General features: G+C 48.6%; 1 protein-coding gene across 5 annotated transcripts in view; it reads right to left on the reverse strand.

Annotated features, from left to right (window-relative positions):
* STAG1 (STAG1 cohesin complex component) overlaps window positions 1–27041 on the reverse strand; it is a 2120576-nt gene that overhangs the window by 30842 nt on the left and 2062693 nt on the right. For all 5 annotated transcript variants that reach the window (XM_069618021.1, XM_069618024.1, XM_069618022.1 and 2 more), the window contains one exon: window positions 4805–4885. In XM_069618021.1, coding sequence (XP_069474122.1) covers window positions 4805–4885 — 81 coding nt within the window. The remainder of the gene's footprint in view (window positions 1–4804; window positions 4886–27041) is intronic.

Here is a 27041-nt window from a genome sequence, read left to right on the forward strand (position 1 = left end):
AAATCTGGTTTGCCGCGCAAAGTAAAACACAAGGAGGACATTTAACAAAAAGAAATGGCGAATAAACCCGACCGGAGCCAAAAGAAAAAGTATTTGGTCAAGCGGGTTTATGTTCGAGGCTAATATAATAGCCTAAAACAATACCATGTTTATATAATATATAATTGCGGTAGAAATGTTAGGGTAGATACCACTGCCACCAGCCAAGTCTAAATGTTAAAAGAGCGAAACAATTCTCTAGGAGGTACAGGTAAAAAGGGATACGGAGTAACCCTTTCCAGTACTCCATGTAAAATGGGGTGTACTGGATCTGTGGTTAAATGACTAGGTAAAGTTAATGGCAACTTTACCCTTTTCTATGGGACAGTAGTCAGCCTCAGAAATGGAGTCGGTACGAAGTCTAAAAGACAACCCTGTGTCACTGCACTGAAGATGCGGTGTAACAAAAAAGAAGGGGGCTACTGAAGTGGTGTACTCCAGAGTCCACAATCACAAAAGCAGATGAAATACACATGGCAAAAACACAGGTAAGAGTGTGAAAAAGAGGCACACACTTACCAAGTGAAAAAAATAACTCCAGAAATCCAGCAAAGCTGCTGGGGGACTCACTAGGTCAGGGAAATTAGCCATAAAATGAGAATTCTCCCCAACAGTGGCGCAGGAGGGCAGAGTCAGGGCAGTGCAGGCTCGCTGGGCCGCACACCTGCGCGCCCCTAAATTTAAAGGGGAAGAAGGTTTTTTCTGGTGAGGAAAGGAGACGGAACGCAAGAGTACCACTTGCAAGGCCAATCTCTTAGTAAATCTTCCCCAAAAGTGTAACTTTGAAACTGATGAATTTAGAGCACAAGGCTCTAAACCATTTTAGGGCTGGACGTATTAGGGTGTAATGTCTGTGGCGGTTCACTTACCAGCAGTGGGCTGGCGCTTGTATCCGGCTATCAATGAATAGAACATGCAGCTTTTTGGCCACAGCCCTGCGGCACGTTCCCAGTAATGCAGCAGTGCCCTCCATGTGTCTTAGGCTGCGTCAGGTTGGTGGCTCAGCCCCCTTCTGACAAACGGCTCCCAGCCTCTTTGTCTGGTCTCCATGGAGACACGCCGTACAATCCTGAAGCCATAAAAGCCGGCTTCCATAAGGCTTCTCTGCTTCTCAACACTACGGAAGTCTGTCTACTGCTCTTGACTTCTGCTGTATTCTGTTCTCCTGCCCACACCATTGTTCCTTGTGCAAGCCTTTTCTAGTCCTATCCTCCTTTTCCATGTGCCAGCCCGGTCTACTCTTTCCTTTGTTGGTTCCAAGCTGCTTCAGAACTCTGTACGTCCTCAGCCGTGTACTGCTGTTTCAGCCTGATTATGTCAATCCTGCTATTCCGGAAGCCCTTCTAGATGTTTGGACAAGACCTTTTCTTCACATATCTGCCCAGCTGCAGCCTGAACATTGCCTGATGAAGTACTGACTTACGTGTCCGATATGGTCTCCCCTGCCAATGCTCTGCACTGTCCTGATACCATGTAAATCAGGGTAAGCCGGACTTGTGGTACTGGGAGGTGTGTCGGGGGGATCTTTTTGGGTTACCTCACTGTGCCATATTACACAACAGCTGAGTCGGACGAAGCCCGAGAAATCGGAACCAGGAAGAAAGGTAAACCAAAGAAGCGTGATGCAGTCCTTGACATAGGGGAACTGTTTTATTATTCTTCTAAAGTGTCTTTTACTGAAATTCATTAATCCGTATATTTACCTGTATATTTACCTGTGCTACCCGGGTTTTTGAATAATATGTTTACTTTCTTCTCCTACAGGTGAATTTATACATCTGTTTTATATTAAGTGTGACAATATTTGCCTAGAGTTTTTACTTCCTGAGCAAGTGTGTATTTTAAAAAGGCCTAATAAATCATTGTATATTTTAGCAGTTACCTGTCTAACTGGAATAATTGGTGTGCAGTGCCGACTCGGTTTATACAAAAACCACATTCAGAGTCCTCCTGACACTAGGCCTTGCTGCTCTGCTACCTCAGCTTGATTGAGTTTGGATAGATCTACTCCCTGTTCACCATAATAGGTTGGCCTCCTAAAATCCAGCATGGAGTTGATTTTGGAAATCCATTGAACGCCATTACCACACGGCATCCCCTAGTGCCAAAATGTTTCCAAAATCATCTGCTGCAGAAGGGTGCGATGACATCAGTCTCACTGGAGGTGTAAAATGGATCATGATGTAATAAAGGACAAGTGGGTCACTTTAAAAAATCTAAAAGACATGGGCCCTACATTATCCTACTGTTTGGGAGAATTGTATGCAGATTAGGTTTGTGGGCTTCCAGACTCCTGTTGATAGCTTTGATCTAGGGCATCAATTACTTGAACGCAAGGCACAAGGTCACCTTGCCTCAAAGATAGCTGCCAGAAGCACAGAAACTGCTCTCCTGAACATCTGTGAAGACCTGCTCTCCAATCTTGACTCAAATACCCCCCTGTGTACTCCTCATACTTGATAGCTCTTCTACCTTTGACATGGTCAACCATTCCATCCTGTTCACCATCTCCATGGTACCTGGTTATCACCAATCAGGCCCTGGCTTGGCTTACCTCTTTCCTCTTAGATCGACCCTCCCAGGTCCAACTTGGGTCCTTCCTCTCCTCCATCTCTACATGTGGTGTTGCCCAGGTGTCCAACCTCTCTCCCTGGCTGTTCAAGCAATACCTGGCACTTCTTGCCCACCGCATTGCTGCTCTGTGCCCCAAATTTCAGTGCTATGTGGATAACGCTCAGCCCATTTTCAGACTCCCTTCCGCCACTTCCTCTTCTCTCATCTCTGACTGTCTGCTATCTGCACACCTGCTGCCTCCTTTCCTGTCGCTTTCTGGCCGGCCTCTCTTGGCCCCCTCTTGGCCCCCTTCCTTCTCCCACCAGTGAGACTAACAACCTCTGTGTCATCTTCGACTCCACTCTCTCCCTCTCTCCTCACATCTGACGTCTCTAAGCAAGCACACTACTAGCTGCACCTCCTCAGAGGTATTCTTCCTTTCCTCTCCTTCCCACAGAAGCTCACCATCTCCAGAGCTCTGGGTCTCTCTAGGCTGGACTACTGCAACAGCCTCTTTCTAAATATGCCTGCTTCTACTCTCCGCCCTCTGCAACTCATACAGAACAGGACTGCGAGACGTGTCCTCTGCCTCAAGCCCAGGGATCGTCTCTATCCAGGACTAGAATCTCTGCACTGGCTCCCAGTGGATTAAGATCAAAACCCTTGCATTGTCCACAAAGCCTTTTGAGACCTCAATACCTCCAACTCTCTCCCTAAATATCTTCCTTCTCATGCTCTTCGCTCATCCGCCTCCAACTCCCTCAGGGTCAATCGCTTCTCCAAGCAACAAGTTGGTGGTAGATCTCTTTCTTCAGCTGGGTCCTCCGCCTGGAACATCCTCTGTGAAACTTGAGGAGAACCATCTCTGGTTTAGGAAGCCCCTCAAGACCTTGCTCTTTGCTTCCTTTTCTCCTCTCCCCCGATAGTCCTGACTGAAACTCCACTGGTCACCTGGCTATCCTCTGATCTCAGGCCCAGGTCCCTCCCCCGCCAGCTGCATAACTGCACTGCCTAACGGGCAACCCCTGCACTTGGGGGCTGTTTCTGTATCCCTACAGTCCCCCCAGCTCTTGACACCTGATGTCTGCACTTACCCCTGCACGTGACACTAGCTGGCCGCAATTTCACATACTGTTTTATTTATTGTACTGTTGATCCTATGTATTGGACTGCCCCCTCCCGCACTTTCCCTTTCCTCCCTTCCCTGCACTTACGCGATCTCAATGTCACCTGGCCTAGCAAGATCGTTGTCCGTCTTCCCTCTGTTCCTCCTCCCTTGTCTCGTCACGATTTGAAACACTTGTGTACAGGTGCGCTATAAATGCCATATCATATACACGACTTTAGCAAAGAGCGGATGGCTGAAAGTTGAGTTAGTGGCAACGTGGTCTAATAGTCGGAAATCAGATCACTCAGATTTGACAAAAGCGGGTTGGGAGAATATAGGTCAGAACTTCTCTCAGACTTCCCTAAACTTGGAGGACAAATTAACAGTTTTGAATTTGCAATTGGATTTTCTTTTCTTTTTTTTTAAAAAACAATTGTTTTGGGGATTATTGCCTGGTCGAAGACCTTTAATATCCTCAAAAATGCTGCATCTTTAAGATCTGCTCAGGTGGCCAAAAAACAGTTTGCACGTATGGAAATCTAATAAGGCCCCTACAATACCTGATTGGTCACAAGAGATGACTAGGATGTCTCTGTGTGAGAGTAATCTTTCGACTAAAGAACAAAGTCAATTTGTATGAGGATATCGGGGGAAATGTCTGGAATGTATGTGATCTGTTTCTTACCAAGCGACCTTCAGTGGTAATGTGAAAGCGTTCAGGGGGATGGTGGGGTGATGAAATGAGGGGGGGGGCGGGGCTGTGCTCTTATGTATGTTGATGTATAATACAAAACAGAAAAAACCAAACCAAAAAGAAGCCATCAGTCTCCTGCTCGCAGACCCTCAGCAAGCAGGACATGTTTTGAATTCAGGACATGAATTCATGCTCGTTAGCTGACCTCGCCCAAGTTAGCCACTGAGAAACATGGAACAATTTAATTAAATAAAAGGTTTGATTAAGAAAACCTGAGCAAAACAAATAACTAGCAAACCAATCAAATGTTTCAGAATGAAGTCATGCCAAACAGACACATGTTACTCTTTAAATTGGAAAACTTTCAAAGTCCAAAATCACTGCAATGATCACATCGGAAGTACACTTACTGAATCGTCTTCTATGATGGCTGCAGAGTCAAAGAAGTCGGGCCTTAGTTCTGCTCGTTCTCTTCTGTTTCTTGACGCCGGCTATAGAAGAAAAATACATTAACCAAAGTAGTTAGATTTTATTAAGTACTTCTTGATTGTGCCACCATCAGTATTTGAGGAAACCTTGGATCTAAACAATGGACAGGTATGCTGCAGTTTGCTCACCGATGTCATCACGAATAGCATAGTCATGCTAGCTTTGCGAGAAATTCATGTCATTGTAACGCTGGCAGATGTTAAAGTCTGCATTTAATGCACATTCCGCTTTCCATTTCAGGGAAGAGAAAGTCGTATGGTGTAAGGAGACATGCACGAGTGAAGCGGTGAAGGATGGCCTATAGAGCACAGGAAGAAGCTGCAGGGTGCTTGCGGGTGGTGGCGAGATGCGCGAGAAGTGTGTGGGATGTAAAATAGAGATGTTGGGGCTAGGTAGTCAATGGGCATGACTGGTTTACACAGTGAGAATTTGAGTGTGTGGGAGGGAATCATTTGGCCAGGATTCCTCATCTAGTCTGGATGCATGGTTGATGACCAACTCTGCAGTCCTCATCTCTTGAGGCACTGTTTCCTAGGTCACCGTTCACCCGTCAGGGCAGACCTCGTTGCTCTTGTCTATCTCTGAAACTAAGGATCTGTCTACACAGAAATGAATGGAAATGGCAGGAACATCGCACTGAGCCAAGTTTCAGGTCTTCTCTTCATCAGTCATTTTCAAGTTCTTTGACCCTAGCAGAGGCAGATTATTTTCATTCCCTTATTCAGTCTGAGAGGACTTCTGCTGGATTTCTATTTTCACTCTTAGTACAATTTTGACTCTCCATCTAATCCCTCATTAAATTCTAATCACGGCTAATGACTTTGCTATTTCCACAAGATGCACAATATTCAATTATTATTTGATCATGCTTGCTCTTCATCTTGCTCTTCTACGGCTGTAAATTCAGCCATTTCACTCTCCTTCCTTTACTCCCACCTCAGATAGTGACGTTTTAGCGATTATCACTTGTTCCCATCCAACTTCACAGGTCAAGGTCATTCTTCCCTCTTGTCCACTTCTCTTAACTTCATTTTTAATCTCTGGGTCCTTTCTGGCTTTGTTTAAAATAGCCACTGTCATTCCTCTATTAAAAAAACATTAACTGGATGTATCTGATCTTGCAAATTTTCACCCCATTTCACTCCTTGCATATCTAAGACTCTGAAGCGTCAATTTAACGCTTATTTGGATTTTCACCATGCTTTTCTTTTACATCAATCGGGTTATCGTCCAGGTCACTCTACGGAAACCACTCTCCTGTCGGCAATGTTCCCTCCCTCTAAGCTGTGCGCATGTGCGCTTGCCCAGCTTCCTTCTGTGTGCCGCTCAGAAGAATTTTAGCAGCGCACACAGACAGTTCCCATCCTCAAGAATTAATAATGCACAAGCCACAGCAGTTAACTGGCATTTGCTTTCTCTCCTAATAAAACTAGAATATTCAAACTACTCTTGATATTCTGGTAGCCTATTTCCATTACACTACTATGAAAGTATGATCTTAAAAACCTCAAAATCCCAAAATGGAACACAGCCTCAAGAGTTTAAAACAAATATGAAAAAGTGGCTCTGTGAACAGAAGGTATAGTTCAGCTATGCCCATATACATCAGTCAAATAGTTTTCCGCTCCCCACCCCCATGACTCCAATATTTGACTGCCACACTTGTACCTTATGCCCTTAGCATCCCCATACAGCTTCCTAAACTGGTAACAGTGAATTCCAGAAGAGGGGTGCCTAGTTACGGAAGATGGGACTCACACTGATGTACCTCTGAGAATGCTATTAACAGAAAAGGAAAATGCATCTGCTTCTCTTCCACATGCTCCATAAGAAACCTCAGTAAGGATCAGTAAGGCTCTTGTTGAATTTTGTCTAGGCTGTGGTGAGGAAGGGCGGCAGAACTATAGACTGCATTATGTGCCCTGCCATTTCACTTCCTATGTCAGGTTTGAAAGTAGGGCACTCCTGATCGTTTACTCCCTACATGGAAACAAACGTTTATTAGGGAGTAAAAAAGTAATTTTCTTTGCCAATAAGAATACGTTATGCCTATTAAAAGATGTTATTTCCCCTTAAAATTCTTCCTGAAATCAGATAGTAGTATTAGTAGAGTTCTGTCCTATGCCACTACTCAGCTGGCTACTGTTTAGAAAATATCAATGGAGCTTTGTGGGTAGGAGCAGGGGGTAGGCTCATATATGTTTATTGTTTTTGTTTGGCACATTATCCGGTTTTTAGGGAATAATAATGGGTGATGGTATGCCTCTAAGCTGCAAGACTGGCTTTGAGTAAGTGTTGTCACAGCTCTGTTCACAGTAAAATTTAATGTGGATGGTAAGCAGAGGCACAGGCATTTTCGTCATATTCACTGAGGAGGCCCAACAAGGCCGAAACATGTCTGGGGTTGCTTGTGTTTCCGTGCAGAGGGGACCTGGCCTAGCAGTTCGAGCTGGGCTGCTACCATTGGCGGCAGTACCTGACTGATTTGCATATGGCTGGACCCCTTTTACAATGGCGCAGACGGGCTAAAAAACGGTGGTGTGGAAGGTTGCCCCGAGCAATGCCAGTGGTTCAGATTAATTCCAAACCTTCCACCCATCACTTTTATGAGTGTTACTTGATTTTTGTAACAAAGTTGATTTTTTTCCCAGTGGAATAAAACGATTTTTCTGTATTGTCTCAGAAGGATTACTCGTGCTAGGTATTGTGACCGATCCGGAAAGGAGAAACTCCCTTACAAATGCTTTAGGAATGATCGCTCACCAACTATGCATGTTCTCAAAGTGGCTTACCTCGTTAGTCAGATGTGCACATGGATAATAATGTGCGCACAAAGGCCAGTCATTTCCGCACATAGAGAACAATAATTAGAGGGAACATTGCCTGTCGGTCTCCAAATCTATTCTTCATTCTTAACATGTAAAACTATCGTCCATCTTAGTTTTTGTTATGAGGTTTTGGTAAAGTTCTGTCTGAGACAAAACTTTAGAAAGCCTACCTTGGATGAACAGGGAGTTACCCCTTAGGTTTTGTTGGGAGGGAACTAGCGCGCCTTCCTTCATTCATTCCCAAGCGCTTAAGCATTAGGCAAGACTTCTGTTGACTGTTTCCAGGCTCTACAAAAGACCAGGGGGAAGGAGGAGCAGTGAGAGAATGCATTTTGTCATGCAAATAACACACACGGACATGGGTGGGCACTTAGAGAAGGCAGTTATATAAATATAAGGTACAAATAACTATTAGATGAATAAATTGGTAAATATGAAATCCTATTTAGTTTTTCTCCAAGCATGGTAGAAGCGGGCTCTCTGCCAAAAGGAATGTGGCCTATGCTAAAAATAAGACTACAGGCATTGCCGTGGTGTTTGCTAGCTCTGGAAGAGCAACACTTAACTCAGCAGCTGTTTGCTGTCTGTCAAAGGGCCCAGGCAGGCTAAGGCTCATGCACACAATGCAGAATTATGGAAACCAAGGTTTTTAGGAGATTAGAAGACAAGATTAAAAATATCAGTCGAATGAATGAGATATGGAGAGCATGACAGGAAAATGTTTTTTATATATAAATAAATAGAACAGGACTGCGAGACTTGTCCTTGGCCTCAAGCCCTGGGATCGTATCTCTCCAGCTCTGAAATCTCTCCAGTGGATGCAAGAATTACATTCAAAACCCTCTGCATTGTCCACAAGGCTTTCTGGGGCCTGGGTCCAACATACCTTCAGCCATCCCTATGCAAGTACCTCCCATCTCGAGCACTCTGCTCCTCTACCTCTAACTCCCTCAGGGTCACTCGTTTCTCAATGAAACAAGCTGGGGGTAGATCTCTGTCTTCGGCTGGGGCCTCCCTCTGGAACAGGCTCCCTGCCACTCTAAAACGAGGAGAACCATCTCCGGTTCCGGAAGCACCTCAAAACCTTCCTCTTTGCTTCTGCCTTCTCCTCTCCCCTGTTGATTCTACTCTCCCTCGGCACCATGCACCTGGCCACCCCCTGTCCTCCAGGCCCAGGTACCTGCTCATTTTGCCACCCTCACGCACTGCCTCCGGGCCACTCCCTGCACTGGGGTCTGTATCTGTACCCATACAGCCCTCCCCTTTTCTTCCTGCACTTTCAGACCTACATGGCCTGCTGCCATAAACCCAGCACTTGCCACTTGCTGGCTGCACTCCCATTGTTTGTTGCCTTTTTATTTATTAATTTTGTTTTTTTCCTTCTCGCTCCCCACTCTCCTTTTGGTCCCCTTTGATGCACTTCTCCCCCTTCCCCCTCTACCCTGCACTTGCACGTTCTCAATGTCACTGGGCCTAGCAAGATCGTTGTTTTTGTTCTCCCCTGTTCCCCTTCCCTTGCCGCGCTCTGAAACACTTGTGTATGAGCGCGATAGAAATAAAATATCAATAAATGTTCATAATTAGCAAAATGATTAAATACATGAGTCACAGTGTATTCTTGCCTAGGCAAGCAATATGTTAAGTAGCATGTCCTAAACAGAAATCCGACCACAAAGAGAAGTGAAAACATTTGTTGAATTGTCCCACCTTTTGTTTTTTGAGCATTTTTCGGAAGCCTGTTAACCAGAGCTGCGTCAGTATGTTGCTGACCAGAACATTTTGAACCCCTTTAAGCTGGCTAGGTTGGCTGACAAGTGGGTCTCCCACTGGGTGTCCCCTAGGGACTCCAGTGGGAAGGACAAAGAAAAGGGGGCCTCTCAGAAAGCTGAGGAGTCCCAAAAGCAGTCACAGTCGGGTAAACCAAAACCTTCCTCTCCGAAGACCAAAAAACCCAGTGGGGATAAGTCTGTTGTGGGTGGGAGTAAGTAGTGGTCCGCCTGCTGCAAAGCAGGGTCCCAGTGGCTCCAGTATTGTAATCCGCACTCCTGGCACTTGTTGGGATTGTGGGGCTCTGTACCACCGAAGGGGAGACCCCAAGTGTAAGGGTAAGGCACTTGGAGTCCAGGCTGCCAGCCTGACTTATCCCTACCTGAGGTGGAGACCACTGTCCTCTCTTCCTCTACTGTGATCACCTTGCTGCTCCTGTAGAGATTTCCTTAGTGTCCCTTGGGGCCAGGGACCAGGACGCAGAAGCACTGGCAACTATCCCACAGAACACTCATAGGTTTTTGAGAAGTGTCCTCTTGAATGGCCAGCCTTCTACTGGTTTGAGAGACACTGGGGCAAGCATGACAGTGGTGGCCAGGACCCTGCTCAAGCCAGAGGACTATATAGGTGCTCCTCTGAGAACCACCAGGTTAGCTGGTGGGCCTCCCAAATTATCGCCGGTAGCCTTAGTCAACATTACAATTGAGACGAGACAGCAAAGCTTCCGATCCTGGTTAATGACAACGGGTCTGCGAACATTTTGTTAGGAAACTATTTGGTCGAGTTGGGGATGATCACGGATGGTCTACCCATGGCTGCTGTGGCGGTCACCCGATCGGAGGCCACACCGGGTCTGGCTGCGAGCCCGGTATCCTTGCCGACGGGGAAACCCAAGAGACGAAGGAAACAGAAAAGTAAGACGGCCACCTCTGTGGAGGGAGCCCCTGCTCTTCCTGCTGTTCCGACAGCACCCATTGGGATCCATGCTCCGGACGGGCTGGGTCCAGTGGTAAACCCTGTCTCAACTCCTGTGGGAGAAGAGCCAGAAGACTCATGTGGGAGAGGATCTCAACCCAGAGGATCATCCCGACCTTCAATGCTTGTTAGCTGAATGGGGACCCTCCCGGGCAGACCTCTGTAAGGGACAGAGAGAGTGCCACTCTCTCGAGGGTCTGAGGAAACAGGCCTTGTCCCAGGCACAAGGAGAAGTGCCTAGGACATTCCGAATCTATTGGGAGGGTGAGCCCCTTGTTAGTGAGACCACTAAGCCTGAACCTGGTGCCCTCAAGAGGTTGATGATACCCCATGTTTACAGGCCCTTCCTGCTGCAGTTGGCGCATGAGGTGCCTTTGGCTGGTCATCTTGGGACCAAGAAGACTAAGCAGAGGCTCTCTGCCCATTTCTACTGGCCACGGGTGGGAGTAGAAGTGGAGTCCCACTGCCGGACCTGCCCAACTTGTCAGTTGTCTGGCAAGACTGGAGGCAGTGTCATTGCGGCACTGCAACCATTGCCAGTGGTTGGCACACCGTTTGAGAGGGTGGGCATCGACATTGTTGGTCCCCTTGTCCCGCCCAAGTCAGGTGGACATTGGTTCATTTTGGTCTCCGTCGATCATGCCACCAGGTACCCCGAGGCTATACCCCTTCGGACAGTTATGGCCAAGGTGGTTGCCAGGGCTCTCCTGGGCATTTTCACCCGTGTTGGATTCCCTAAGGAGGTTGTCTCTGAGAGGATCCAACTTCATGTCGAGTTACATGAAAACCATGTGGAAAGAGTGCTGGGTAACCTACAAGTTCTCCACCTCTTACCTCCCCCAGACCAATGGTCTGTTTGAGAGATTTTAATAAAACACTCAAGGGCATGCTAGGCGCTTTGGAAGAGCGCCTAAAGAAGAAGTGGGATCTTCTCCTGCCATGCCTGCCGTTTGCTTACAGAGAGGTACTTCAAGAGGGTGTTGGTTTCAGCTCCTTTGAGTTACTCTTTGTACATCCCATGAGGGGGGCCCCTTGCCTTGATCAGAGAAGGTTGGGAGGCCACCCCTCCAGGTTCCACCAAGCAAGTGGGGGACTATGTGTTAGGCCTCAGGTGGAGGATGACACAGATGATGGGTCAGGCAACAGCAAATCTTAAGGCCAGCCAGGAATTGAACAAGTACTGGCATGCCATTAAAGAATCACAAGTGGATTGGACTCTGGGACAGGAGGTCCTCGTGATGGAGCCTACCAAGCCTCGGACTTTGGCAGATAAATGGACTGGACCCTTCAGGATAATATCCAAGATGGGTGAGGTCAATTATCTGGTTGACATGGGAGCCTCTGGGGTGGCCCTTCAGGTATTCCATGTTAACAGGCTCAAGTCTTACCACAGGCGAGCAGAAGTCTCATGTCTCTTCCTAGCTTCAGAGCAAGAAGAGGATGAAAGTGAGCCCCTTCCTGATTTGCTGCATAGCAACCCTCAGGATGTCTCAATGTAGGGAGTACATCTCTCTCCAGATCTGACAGCAGAGCAGCAGAAGGCCTGCCGGGCTTTGCTCCAGCAGTATACCTCGGTTTTCCCTGAAACCAGGACTTACACTGTGGTGTAGGCACGAGATGGACACTGGTGACAGTGTGCCTGTCAAAAGCAGGTGCTACCGTATGTCAGATACAGTTAAAAACCACATCCAGGCTGAGGTCGCCATGATGTTGGATCTGGGTGTTCTTGAACCCTCAACCAGTCCCTAGTCCTGTCCAGTGGTCCTTGTCCCCAAGGCAAGTTCCCAGGAAGGTACCAAGGATTGGAGGTTCTGTGTGGACTACCGAGGAGTCAATGCCGTCATCAAAACTGACACGCACCCATTGCCCAGGGCTGATGAGCTCGTGGACACCATAGTTGCTGCCAAATTTGTGAGCACCTTTGACCTTACCTCAGGCTATTGGCAAATACCTCAGACGGACCATGCCAAGGAAAAGACAGCGTTCTCAACACCAGAGGGACTCTACCAGTTTAAGGTCATGCCTTTTGGGTTGAATGCCCCTGCCACTTTCCAGAGATTGGTCAACCATGCGCTCAGTGGGCTGGAAGCCTTTTGTGTGGCTTACTAAGACGACATTACCGTCTACAGTTCCACCTGGGAAGAGCATTTGACATCTAGATAAGGTGTTGTAGGCCTTAAAAAGGGCTAACCTCACTATCAAGGCCACAAGTGCCAGATAGCTCAGCGGAAAGTCACGTATCTTGGTCATGAGGTAGGAGGGGGTCAAATCCAACCTCTCCCCATTAAAGTACAGGATGTACATGACTGGGAGACTCCCACTACTCAAACCCAGGTGAGAGCCTTTTTGGGCCTCACTGGGTACTATCGCAATTTCATGGCAGACTATGGAACCATAGCTGCACCACCGACAGTTCTGACTTCGCCCAAACAGCCTAGGAAGGTTAATTGGACTGAAGGCTGTCAGAGGACCTTTGATGGTTTGAAAGAAAGTCTGTAGGGCACTCGTGTTGTGTGCGCCTGATTACAGCAAGCCCTTTATCGTTCAAACTGACGCCTGCGACACCGGAATTGGAGAGGTCTTGTCCCAGTTAGATGACAAAGGGAGGGAACATCCTATCATATTCATCAGTAGACAACTCAAGGGTAGAGAATTTAGGTGGGCTACTGTTGAAAAGGAATGTTTTAGCATAGTTTGGATCCTTAGACGTTTTAGGCCCTATCTTACAGGGTCTACCTTCAAGGTCCAAACAGATCATAAGCCCCTGAAGTGGCTTATGCAGATGAAGGGTGAAAACCCGAAACTGCTCAGGTGGTCCATTAGCCTGCAAGGGCTAGACATCACCATAGAGCACAGACCAGGGAAGAGTCACGATAATGCAGATGGCCTTTCCAGAAAGTATGTTGACCGTCTGGATGAGGGTGTCTATCTCATGGGAGATTAGGCACCCTAACCTCAGTCTGGGGGAAGAGAGGGTGTGGGGGGGGGGGGGGGAGACTGTGATGCTGGAAATGCATCAGAGGGACAGGGCCTCCGTATCCTTGTCCTTTACTGCTTTTTATCGTGTGTTCTGTCGTGTTTTCCACGCGGGAATTCATGTGGGACTCCTGGCGGTACAGCGCTCTCTTTTGGTTTGGTGAACAGACCCATGGGATACCCATATGGCACCCATGGATGGGGGTACAACCCTGTGCCCCTAGTGTAAGTTTTTGGGCACCTGTGTGTGTCCCACAGAGCAGGGTATGGGCTGGTGGCAGCTAAGTGCTGAATTGACTGGCGCCCTGAGCGTCCTCCATTTTGGGATGCCCAGGCCCTGTCATTGAAATCGGTAGATTCCTGATGGAGACAAAATGGTCCCTGTGGCCTCTTGACTTCCATCACCTGTTACCTTGATCTTCCCGAAGTCCCGGGAAGCCCTGACTCTGTCCCTTCCCCCTGACTGTTGGGTGGAAGTTCCATATATGGGAGTGTGGGGGAAGTGCTGACCAGACTGGCTGCAGCCTTTTCAATGACCGTATGTTGTGGGTATACCTGTGGGTGGGACCTGGGTGAATGGAGTGTGTGACGAATACGCATTCTATGTTGTGGGTGTCTAGTATCTGGTGTTTGACACAATGACTGATACAGCCCTGCCCGAAACCGGTATGAATGCAGTGTGGAGTGTTGTATGGCTGGGTACTTGTCCGGAGGGAACGACCGGAACAGTCCTTTCATGAACTCCTTCACCAGGCGATGGGACCATAGCGACGAGCGCCCCGGAGTTCTGGTGTAGCGGGAGAGAGCTGCCAGATGGATCTTGATGGAGGCATGCGCCAGCCCCGCCTTGGCCAGGGATCGCAAGTACGGCAGCACTTGAGGGGCCGTAATCCGCAGAGGGTTAATCTTCTGTGCACGGCACCAGACAGAACCTCTTCCCCCTCTTCCCTTTGTGTCCATAGCACTTGAGAGTCGAGGACGCCCTGGCCTTTGCAAGCACCTCTTTGCAGTCTGCCGGCATATCGTACCCTCCAAACTCTAGTGCTGCAGGAGCCAGGCCTGCAAGTTAAGCGACCCCGGGTCGTGGTGGAGGATGGCGCTGTTAGGGAGAATTCTCTGTTAAGGCTAATTTCCCAAACCTAGTAAGTCCCCCAGCAGCTTTGCTGGATTTTTGGGGTTTGTTTTTTTCTCCTGCTAAGAGTGAGACTCTTTTTCTCCCACTCTTAGACATGATTTGAGATATCCTTTGACTGTGTAATGTGTTTTATGGGCTATGGGGTCTTTTAGTCCATAGGGTTTCATGGGGTTTTTGGTAAGTGTGTTACACAGCACCCTCAGTGCAGTAACACAGGGGTGTCATAGTGACCCCCAAACAGACTCCATACCCTGGGACTGACTACTGTCTACCAGGGCATGTAAAGTCACCATTGACTTTACTAGTCTTAAATTGGGAACAGAACCAGCACAAACCATCATATTGTGGAAGTACTGGTAGGGGTAATTAGATTGCTGCTGGGTCTGTTGTTCGAGGGGGCACTGTGCAGTCCCCCCTCGTCGAGTTTCTGGCTGGTGGCAGTGGTTACCACGCGAAATATTCCTTAAGAATATTTCCTATGGGATTTTCCCATTCATTTTAAACGCACCACTTTTTGGTGCAATGTTAAAGATACCTCTGGGTTATTTATTTAATATTTATTCCCCGGTTGGGTCTTTTTGCCAGGACTCGGTTTTGAAATGGCGTTTGTGTTCGCCTCTGTAACTCCAACCCAAGTCGAGCCCTTTGTTCCACTTTTTGGCGGGCTTCTACACAGAAGCCTCCAAAAGTGGTGCCACTCTGTCTGGGTCTACACCATGTGTGGGATGGGGGTTTAGGCACCCTGGACTGAGTTGCCTCGGCAACTCAAGTCGCACTCTTGTGAGATTGGCCCAGTAGGGAGCCGCCCGGCCCACCACTTAGCATGTTTGAGTGACAGCTAGGACTGATGAATGGGGGTTTTATGCATAAAAGCAGGGCTTTGGGGACTGGAACTTCAGACGTCGCCACAGGACCAAAGAATCCGAAGAGGGAGAAGCTGAGCCGACCTGCAACGACGACACCACCGGTGGAGCCCTGCTGAACCGCCTCACCACTTCTTCCAACGACAGAGGAAACCTTCATCCCGAAGAGTGTTCTTCCTTTGACTGGTGGGGATAACCAGTTTGCCCGCCTTTTCGCCTTCCCGGATCATCTCGTGGCCGCCTTGCCTGTGCCAAGCACCCCGGCAACCGGGATACCACGTTTTACCACTACCGCGAATAAAAGGGTAGTACCTTTTAACCGGAGAACTCCGCGGCTGGTTTCTTCCCTGGCAGTGCAACGACCTTCAGCTTTCCTCCACGTCGAGATCTTCTCTTCCTCTGGACGACGCCGCGCCTTGCACCCGCTGCCAGGAACAACTGCCCCCGCTGGAGGATTCTCTCCACTTTCAAGGTACTGTGTCCGCCTGGCCTCCCTCGCAACGGTCTGTGTGGAGTGTCTCTTTAAACCTCAACTTACCACTTGGGTTGGCCCTGGGCTGGCTAACTGAACTTTTCTGAGCTGAACTAATTCCTTTTTGAACTCTCTGCAAGACTTTTCAAGCCTCTTAAACTGTGATCTTGGGCACATTGGTGTTCTACTCTCTCTAAGAGGCAGCCTGGCCTCTGAACTTTTTGCTCACAAGTAGACTGACTTTCCTGCCTTGCTGGGTGCTTAAGTATTAGTGTTGTGTGCTTTTCTAATTTCGGCCTTTTCCCTCCCGTTTTTGATAACTTATTGGAGTGCCATCTTTAGTTAAGCGCTCACCTCTGTCTGAAAAGAAGTGGTGTTAACTAAGACTTGTCTAATAAGGAATAAGGGATGTATATATATTAATAGTGACTGTGTTTTGATCTTGCTTACAATAATAGTGCTGGAGTGTTTCTAAGTGTGTCTTTAAATAAATAATTATATACTTTGATAAAGCTCTGGTCAGTGTTTGCTTGTGCTACTGTATTTTGGTACCTATCTTGTATACTCTATATACTGTCTAACTCTTCTGGAGAGAAGTCTGGCTGCTCAGCCACAGCTACCAGGTAAATGTGGGTGGTACAGACTGCTACCAATTGGGTTTTCTGCCAACACCTGTAGTCTTAAGCCTTTTGCAGTGGTCCCTAAGGGAACTGCACAGGTTTCTGCCTAACAGGCACCTCCGCGTCCTTCTGCAGATTGACGGGGGGGGGGGGGGCGTGACACGGACATGTCCAGAAGGTCCGGGAACCAGATCTGCCTCGGCCATGCCGGTGCGACGATGATCATCCTGCACCGGGACCGTCTGAGTTGACTGATGAGTCGCAGCAGCAACGGCGGGAACGCATACAGGAACAGGCCGTCCCAGGGGAATGAGAAGGCATCGCCCATGCTCCCCGGCTGGGGAAACCTACTAGCGAACCTCCGGCACTTGGCGTTCGTCGCCGTCACAAATAGGTTGATCTGGGGATTGTCCCATCGTTGGAATAGGAAATCCACTTGATCCTGCCACAGCTCTCACTCGTGGCACAAGTGCTGCTCCCTGCTGAGTGAGTCGGCGATGGTGTTCTTTATTCCTGACAGATGGAAGGGTACCAGAAACATCCCTTGGGCGAAGGCCCAGTACCACAGATCCTGGACTTCCTTGGATAGGGCTGGGGATCTGGTGCCTCCCTGCTTTTGGATGTAGAACATAGTGGTGGTGTTGTCGGTGAAGACCCTTACCACCTTGCCCTTGAGGGATGAAGGAAGGACCTGAGGGCCCAGAACACGGCTCGGAGCTCCAGGACATTGATGTCTAGTGACCTCTCCTCCGGGAGCCAAAGGCCTCTTGCATGGAGATCCCCCGTGTGCGCTCCCCATCCCTCCAGGGAGGCGTCCGTCGTCACCGTTACCTGATGTGCCAGGGTCTGGAAGTCCGTGCCCATTGCCAGATGCGCGCAGGTGCCCCACCACCGGATTGCATGGCGGAAAGTCTCGTTGAGTGAGATCCTGTCTTCGAAGCTGCCCATCGCTAGCATCCAAAAGGGCGTTGAGGAACTCTTGTAGTGGTCGCACCCGCAGTCTGCACAGGCGCACAAGGTAGATGCACAAGGACATCATGCTGAGCAGGGTCTCGATGGACCTCACCCTGGCCTCATCCATGGTCAACAGCCGTTGTACCTTGCCCAGGATGGCCTTCATCCTTTCCTCTGACGGAGAAGCCAATCGCGCCAATGTGTTGTTCCTGGCTCCCAGGAACAGGGCGACTTGCGACGGTACCAAGTGGGATTTCACAAAGTTGATCGAGAATCCCAGATCTGTGAGCAGTCGGACGGTCTTCGCTGTGTGATCGACGGCGAGTTTTCTTGACTTTGCTCGGATGAGCCAATCGTCCAGGTAGGGGTAGACGTGGATCCCCTGCAGGCGCAGCCGCGCCGCTACTGGTGCAAGGCACTTGGTGAACACCCGGGGCGCAGACTTCAATCCGGAGGGAAGGGCTTTGAACTGATAGTGTCGCCCTTGGACCACAAATAGCAGGAAGGGAGGTCCATTCCATCGTCGTCCGTCCCAGTCGTCGCCGTCTCCGTACCCGTCTCATCCCTCGAAGGAGGGGATGGAGGTGAAGGCCGCAAGAGGGGAGGAGGATGGACTAGTCTCCGCTTGTTAGGCGGGTTCCCCAACGGACCAGGTTTCGCTGGGTCTTCGGTGGGGGGTAAGGGCATCCTTGTCCTCATCTCCATGCACAGGGCCTGTATAGCCATCAAGATGGCTACCGAATTGTCCTGTGGTACGGGCACCGTCTGCAAAGAGACCGATGGTTGGGGCGTGGGGTCCTCCGCGGCCCTATATTCCTCATCGGCTCCCTCGTTGCTTTCCACGTCAGGATCCTTCCTGTGGGCCTTGGATTCCTCGAACTTCGTGTCCAGGATCCTTTGGACGCTTGCCAACTCATCCTCAGAGGTGGTATCCGTGTCCGTTATGGCTACCGTGCCCCCCCCCTTTCTCCTGCTGGGGTTTCACGGGGGTCTTCGATAGGCAGAAAAGAGGATTCCTCCGGGGTGGCAGGGAAACTCTAGCCCCTGCAGTCGTCTCCACTGGGGAAGCCTCCGTAGGTTTCGCCAGGGCTGCCACGACTGCCTCGATCGAGGCCTTAGCCGGAAGAATCACAGCCTTCACGACCTTGGGCGTGCCCGAAGCCTTCACCTTGGGTGGAGGGTCGCTGCCTCACCCCCCCCTTGGCTGTCTCCGTCGGGATTGATCGGGGCTTCTCGTGAAGTCGGGAGTTCTCCGACTTCCTCTTCACCGAGCAAGAGCGTTGGCTCGTGGTTGATGGTATCAGTGATAATGCGCCCTGCCTTGCAGCCGAGGAGCCCGACCGATCGGCGCTCCCTGTGCCCGCGGACTCGCAGTGCTTTGCCTTTTGTTGGGCCCCCGTCGCCAGAGCGCCCTCAAAGGTCTTAGAAGACCGCTTGGATTTCTTCCCACCTGCTGCTGGGCTCTTCCCCTCAAGCCAGTTGGTGAGTCGAACACGACGATCGTTCATTGTCCGTTCGGACATGTTCTTACAAAACACACAGTCCTTCTCCACATGCGATTTGTCGTCGTGAAGGCAATAGAGGCACAGAGTGTTCATCCTCCTTAAAGACGTTATGAAGTCCGCATCCAGGGCAGCTCCTGAACAGCTTGGATCCAACAGGCGTCATGTTTCCTTCGTCCGGGGCCATGTCCACGCGGGGTAGGCCTCCAAGATCTTCTGGAATCCTCCGAGAAGTGGAAAACACGATGAAAAAGTGCCCTTGAGGGCCGTAGAAAGTTCCGAAAACGGGTCCCTATTGATCGGTGGTAGAGTCGATGTAGCTTGAGGCTCGATTGACCGAAAATATAAGAGTAAACTCTTCAAAAAAACGCAAAACGCAGTAAAAGCTCGGGAGCCAAGCACGAGGACTCCCAACACTTGAACGTGCATTAAAAATCTGAAGATGGCTGCCAGAGGAGGGGCTAAGGTAGAGGGCAGTCATTGGCTGGGGGCAGTATGACCCAGAGACCAGTGATTGGTTACTAGTAGACAGTTAGTTCAGAAACTAAACTGATTTTTCTTTTTCTTTACCGAGGGTTCCCAGCCTGACGACGGGGAATATTCATGAGCATGTGAATCCATGCCAGACCCCATGCCGGAGAATTATATATTATGCTTTTTAAGTATTATATTGTTTTGTATGATACTGGTCGTGGTTGTTGGGAGTGGATCAAAGTATGTCTGTTATATGGGGTGCAACAAAAAAGGTGGAAACACCTCATAATATTTGACTCTGTTAGCTCAAAACATGTGCACTTAAACATAGTATCATTAATATATTAGTATCATGATGTTCCTTTTTCTTTTTCACAAAAAAATATGGTATTTTCTATAGATGACAGAGTCCTTTTGGTAAAATTGTGTAGGTTAGATTTAATCCAAATACCTACAGTTTGGTTACAGTGGTTGTTAGACAGAATCCTGTGCAGTGCCCTAAGGGACCACTACACATAATTAAGAGTATAGGTGGCAATACAAGTTTACCTTTGGTACAAGCCTGTGCTACTAAGTTATAGTGGTAGCAGTAGCAGAGCAGCCAGGCTTATCTCAAGAGTATATGAGCAGTAGAAGAGATTACAAAAAGGGACCACAATTACTTTGACTCAGGCAAACACTGACTCAAGGTTTCAGGTAAAAAATATAAGTACATTTATTTTTACACCATCAGTTATTAACACAACACCTCTATTAAACTTTAAACAAAACCACACATTAAATATACTACAACTAACAAATTCACTTTGTACAGTATGTCTCAGGGTAAGTACCCTGTGTTTGAATGAACCGGTGTTATGAACAAAACACGATAGCGCGGATACAGTTGCGATTACTTTTTAACAGTTCGGTCTACTTAATAAACGCGTATCCATGACATGAAATGCTACTGGGCAAAAGGACACTTAGCACCTGAGATACCCAGAGGGAGTTGGAGGCAAAAATCACAGGCAATATTTAGGTTAGGCAGACAGTATCGAGAAACACTCAGACAGGAGTTCAAAAGTCAAAGGGTCGGAGCCAGGTTTAGGTGACACCGGAGACCTGTGTCGAAGATAACACCGTTGGACCGTTCACGATTCAGCGTAGCCCAAAAGTACTTGGATATTGTCAAATGTTCGGATGCAAAAGTTATAAGAAGGAGGGAAGCCAAGGACGAGCCTTGAAGATGAAGAAAAGGGGGTTCACCCAGTTTCCGCGAGTAGGACACAGTACCTTATTCCAACGATGCAGCTGGTGCCGTGGCAGTTGTTCCTGTTGGTTTCCCGCAGACGCACGATTCCTGGAGCTTCATTGTGAAGGAGGACGTCTGAAGGGGGTCTGCACCACCCACGGATGAAGCCGGCAGCAGCGACAATGAAAAGGTGTGCTCCTTAAAAACAAGAGAGGCTCAGCAGGTGGCTATCGGGACCACTACAGCAGTGTGCAGCGATTTCGACCACGGCGGAGTTCTCTGGCTGAAGAAGATGAGCTGGTTATCCCCACGAGGCTCAAGGGAAGAAGACTCCGGACTGGATCTCCTCTTAGTCATCAAAGGGTAGATAGCTCAGGACTGCAGCAGGGCTTCACCGGGACGGAGTAGTTGCAGCAGCCGTCGTTCTCGCTGCTTCTCTTCCGTTCCTTGTAGTTTGAGAGGCGATTGACTTCTAGCCCAAGAGACCTGCCTTTTATGTGCAAAACCCCCATTCACGCAGCCTGGCTGTCAATCACGCAGCAGGGGGGTTGTCCGGCCGGGACAGCCATCTCAGCCAATCATGGCAAAGTGAATCTTGGGTTTCCTAGGATACCCTGTGCAGGGGGTGACTACACCCCTTCCCCACATTCAGTCTACCTAGACACCCAGGCGCCAAGAGGAGGGCTTCTCTGCAGAAGCCCGCCAAAAGACGGTGAACAAAGAAGGCAAACCTAGTTTGCCGCGCAAAGTAAAACACAAAAAGGACTTTAACAAAAAGAAATGGCGAATAAACCCAACCGGAGCCAAAAGAAAGACGATTTGGCCAAGCAGGTTTATGTTTGAGGCTAATATAATAGCCAAGAACAGTACCACTTTATCTAATATAATCGTGGTAGAAAGGTTAGGGTAGATACCACTGCCACCAGCCAAGTCTAAATGTTAAAAGAACAAAACAAGGCCCAGGGAGGTACAGACAGAAAAGGGGCACAGATTAGCCCTTTCCAGTATTCCATGTAAGATGGGGTGTACTGGGTCAGTGGTGAAAATGACTATGTAAAGTAAATGGCAAGTTTACCTTTCTCTGGGGGACAGTAGTCAGCCCCAGTGAAATATAGTCAGAGGGAAGTCTTAAAGACAACCCTGGGTTACTAAACTAAAGGTGCTGTGTAACCCGTACAACAGGGGCACCTGAAGTGGTGTGCTCCAGTGCCCAAGATCACACAATGAGTAAAAACACATAGGCCAAAACACATGTAAGAGTGGAAAAAGGATGTACACTCTTACCAGGTGGAAAAATAAACTTCAGAAATCCAGCAAAGCTGCTGGGGGACTCACTAGGTGAGGGAAATTAGCCCTAGAAGGAGAATTCTCCCTAACAGTGGTTACAGTATACTTTCAAGTAGGAAAAGACCAAATGGTCAATCAAGTGCATTTAGCCTATGCATTTCGGTGTTCACCACCATCTTCAGGGCTATGCAAACTTAATCTCGCCATACGTTTTCCCAGTGTCTGTTGCCACATTTGTGTAACCTGTATTGCATGCAATATGAAAGATGTGGTTCCCTGTAGTGTCAAACTACTGCACACCAAGGAAATAGGTTATATGGGGTGGCCATATTAAGGGGGTGCGGGGAGAAGAGGACAGTTGGAAAACAATGTTAGCAAGAATATGTCTATGAAACAAAATCACAAAATGTGTCACTTTTTGCCGCCCAACCCTAAACGTTTTCTTAGACAAATGAAAAGGGAAGTATGAATGATGTATGATTTATATAAGGGGTTGGTCTTTGACGACATTTCTGATATTTAGCATTTAGAAACATTGAATAGCTGGTACTCCGATATACGCACTGCAGGAAGGAATAAATGAAAGCTGTTAAGTTTGTGCACTTATCCCGCACGCATCAGGGACTCCTAAGGTTTTAGTCCCACATCCAGTCCCAATTACAGAGGAACAATGCCTGGTACATCTTGCACTATGAAGGATAAAGGACACATTCCAGGCACACAGCGTGCAGTTGAGGAGCATTAATCTAGACCCAGCGTTATGCAATGGCAATACGAAATACCGCCAGTGTCTACAAGTACCATATTTTTCCTTGGGAGGTTGCTCAAATGGCAACGACAAATGGCAGGGCACCACAGTGACGTGCCCGGCAGATGGACTGATCGAGTACAGCAGAGAAGCAATAGCCCAAATACAGACTAAGGGTGTGCAAATATGGCCCCAATAGATCACAAGGCTGACATGGATTGCAACAATGGAGAAGTCCGTGCGAAAACAGACACAGACTAGGAACTTTGCGCAATGAAGGAACAGTTCCTCTTGGCAAAAATACACTCTTGTGATCCCTGACATGACGAAAGATAGGGCAGCGGTGATCGAGAACTACTGGGTTTGTGGCCAACAAGCCTACTCGCACCAACCTCATGGAGGGGCAAGCGTTCACTGCCCACCCTGCACTCCGTGCTACTAGTAATCCAGGAAGAACACCAGAAGGGAGAAGAAATGCCTGTCGAGGTGCCAACAGCCACCCCAGCAACTAAAGAAGCAGAAAGAAACTTGCAGATCACATAAGAATTTGGTATGCTGCCAGAAAAAGGATTATTTCAAGAGCGGGGAAGAACAAAGAGATCAAACTATGTTTCAAAGGACTCTTCCACACTGCTCAGAGGAATACTTGACGAGTATCGACTTTTTTTAGCTCAGCAGAGACTTTTTTTTTTTCATCTTTTTTGGCTCCTGGGATACAAGCAGCTGCTGCACCTTTATACCCCCGGAGGATGCAGAGAATGGGTCACTATCACACGTCATCAAGGCAGTGCTCAATCTAGGTGTTCAAATGAAGAAATCAGGAAGAGTTCAGAACACGGATTGGCTATCGCTTGCCTTTGATCGGGTCTCGTCATGGCTGGGTGCAGCATTAAAAATATTGATGCCCGTTATCACATTCTTCTTCCTCTTCTAAACGTGCCAATTGGGTCTCTGATGTTGTGTTAATATAGTCCCCAATAGTGCAAAGATGATGGTATCAATTGGGGGATCTAAAACACTTTGGCATACAATAAACCGTGAAAGTCGAACTAATATTTCTGGGGTTGTAGATATGTCGTGTGGGGATGAGTTAGTTACTGTAGAAGTAACGAAAAGGGGGAATGTTGGGAAGGAGCTAGCACCTTCCTTCATTCCCAAGCGCTTTGTAGCCACTACAAAAGACCAGGTGGGGGGGGAGAGGAGCACAGAGAAAGCTTTCATTTCATGCAAATATAATCACACACAGACATGGGTGGGCACTAAGAGAAAGCAGTTATTTAAATATAAAGTGCAAATAACTATTAGCTAAATAAATTGGTAAATATTAAATCCGATTTAGTTTTTCTCAAGGCATGGTAGAAGCAGGTTCACTGCCAAAAGGAAGGTGGCCTGTGCTACAAATAGACTACAGGCATTGCCGTGGTGTTCGCTAGCTCTGGCAGAGCAGCACGTCACTCAGCAGCTGTTTGCTGCCTGTCAAAGGGCCCAGGCAGGCTAAGGCTCATGTGCACAATGCAGAATTATGGAAACCAACGTTCCGAGAAGATTATAAGACTAGATAAAGACATCAGTCAAATGAATGAGCTATGGAGAGAATGACGGGAAAATGTTTTTTAAAAAAGGTTCATAATGTAGCAAAATGATGAAAAACATGAGCTACAGTGTATTCTTGCAAAGGCTAGCAATATGATAAGTAGCATGTCCTAAACAGAAATCCGACAATGAAGAGAAGACTTGAGCACCCCTTGTATGGCAGCAGGACGAGGTTGGGTAAAGCCATGCCCATATCGAGATATGCCACTACATCAAGTTAAGAGTATATAAGATCCTGCTTGGCCCCAGCCTGCAGGAGAACAACAAGTTACTCTCTTCCCTGGTAACGTTCTTTCGATGGGATGGTCCGACGACGTATTCCATATCTATGACAGTAATCACCACAGCTGTGCTGCTTCGGAAAATCTTTCAGCATCTGCGTCGATGACGTCCATACGCCGTCCTCGAGGACCTCCTCAGACGGCTGACATCACCGGACATCGCAGGACGCACAACGCCCGTAGCCTCAGTGGAAGTTTTTTTCCCAGAACATGTGGCACCAATCTTCTGCCAGTATGACCACAGAAAGGCTTGCGGAAACATAAGCTGCAATCGCATAAGATTCTGTAGCGGGGTAGGAAGGGAGGGAGCGATATGGAATACGTCGTCAGACCATCCCATCGAAAGAATGTTACCAGGTAAGAGAGTAACTTGTTCTTCGAGGGGATTGGGTCCTCTGATGTATTCCATATCTATGACAGACTCCCAAAGCAGTACCAATGTAAGGAGGTGGGAAAAGAATTTAGAATATACAAATTTAGAATGCCCAATCAAATTGCGGAATAAAGGACTGCCTTGCCAAAGGCCAGATCCTGCCCTCTGATGGAATCGAGGGAGTAGCGACGTACAAAAGTATGGACCGAAGCCCAGGTGGCTGCATCACAGATGTTACGAATAGGAACACCCCTCTGCAGGGCAGTAGAGGCAGCCATACCCCTGGCAGAAAGGGCCTGTAAGCATACAGGAGGGTCCTTACCCGCCAAGCGGAAACATTCGGAAATTGCCAAGATGATCCATCGAGACAAAGTCTGCTTAGTAACAGCTTGTCCGAAATGCCTTCCAGCGTAACCAATAAAGAGTTGATCATCCACTGTGACCCGGGACATGCGTGAAATATAAAAGCTTAAAGCTCTCCTAGGATCCAGCCTATGGAGCCTCTCCTCTTCCTTACCAGGATGCGGAGGAGGATAAAACGCCGGAAGAATAACCTTCTGGCTTAAATGAAATTCCGACACCACCTTTAGAAGAAAGGAAGGACGAACTCTAAAGGCAACCCTGTCCTTGTGAAACACAGTGAAGGGTGGCTTAACTGAAAGTGCCTGTAACTCACTCTCACGAGCGGAAGTGGCCGCAACTAAAAATACAGTTTTAAGAGTTAACAGTCTCAAAGGGCAGGAATGCAAAGGCTCTTTAGAAACTGAGAAATTAAAGGTATTTTAAAATAAGAGCACTCTTCAGATGAGTGCTTAAATATGGACAGCGCCGCCAGGTAACCTCTAACGGTACCCATTTACAGGCTCTTGTGGGCCAAAGAAAGCAAAAAAGACAGAACCACAGTAATGTCACATGAAAAAGGATCCACACTCTTAACCCTGCACCAGTTGCAGAACTTTCTCCAACGGCAGTGGTACAGGGACTTTGTTGCAAGCCGTCTGGCCGAAAGCAACACCTCCATCACGTCTTCAGGGAGGTCCGGTAGGGAAGACGACGTGGAGGGCAGATGGACAAGTCGAGAAGGTCCGGGTACTCCGTCCTCCCGGCCCATGCCGGGGCAATGAGGATCATCCAGGAACCGAACCTCTGTAACCTCCGCAGCACTTGCAGAATGACGGGGACTGGAGGAAACACGTACAGTAGTGGGAATGACCACTCCACCCCGAATGCGTCTCCTAAGGCTCCTCTTGAAGAAAATTCCCACAAGCAGAACCTTTCGCACTTCCGGTTGACACTGGAGGCGAAGAGATCCACTTTAGGGGTCCCCCAAAGGGCAAAGATCTCCAGGAGAATCTCCTGAGCCAACTCCCACTCGTGAGGGATCGCGCTCTGCCTGATCAGAGCATCCGCCGTCTCGTTTTCTTCTCCAGCCAGATGAACTGCCGAGACCGAAATTCCCTGCTGGATTGCCCAGAACCAGAGCTGCATCGCCTCCCTGCCCCCCCCGCCCCTTTTTGCTGAGGCAGTGCATGGCCACTGTGTTGTCCGTCAGACAGGGCTAGCCTGACGGCCCTCAGCTCCAACAGATTGATATGGAGTCTGGACTCCGACGGAGACCAACGACCGCTGACTGTCAACTCGTTGGCATGCACTCCCCATCCCGTGAGGGATGCGTCCGTTACAATCGTCACCTCCGGCCAGGGTAGCCAAAATGGAGCCACCTTCATCAGATTGCTTTCGACGGCCCACCACAGAAGGTCCTGGGCGACCGAGGGCGGCACCTGAATGGGGTCTGACATACTGCCAGAGGATTGAGACCACTGGAGCTTGAGTGCCCATTGCAAAGATCTCATCCGCAACCTGGCCTCTGGCACCAGAAGAATGCAGGATGCCATGAGGCCGAGCAATCTCAAGAACTCGAACGCAGGGAGACTCTGGGCATGTTGGAACTTGTGCACCATCTGCTGAATGTGATGAGCCCTCACCTGGGGAGGAAAACACTGCCCCAGGGACGTGTCGAGCACTGCTCCGATGTACTGGAGCCTCTGAGTTGGCGTCAAGTGGGACTTCAAGTTG

This window comes from Ambystoma mexicanum, chromosome 10, assembly GCF_040938575.1.
Source record: "Ambystoma mexicanum isolate Mex_15411 chromosome 10, UKY_AmexF1_1, whole genome shotgun sequence".
NCBI classification, from domain to species: domain Eukaryota; kingdom Metazoa; phylum Chordata; class Amphibia; order Caudata; family Ambystomatidae; genus Ambystoma; species Ambystoma mexicanum.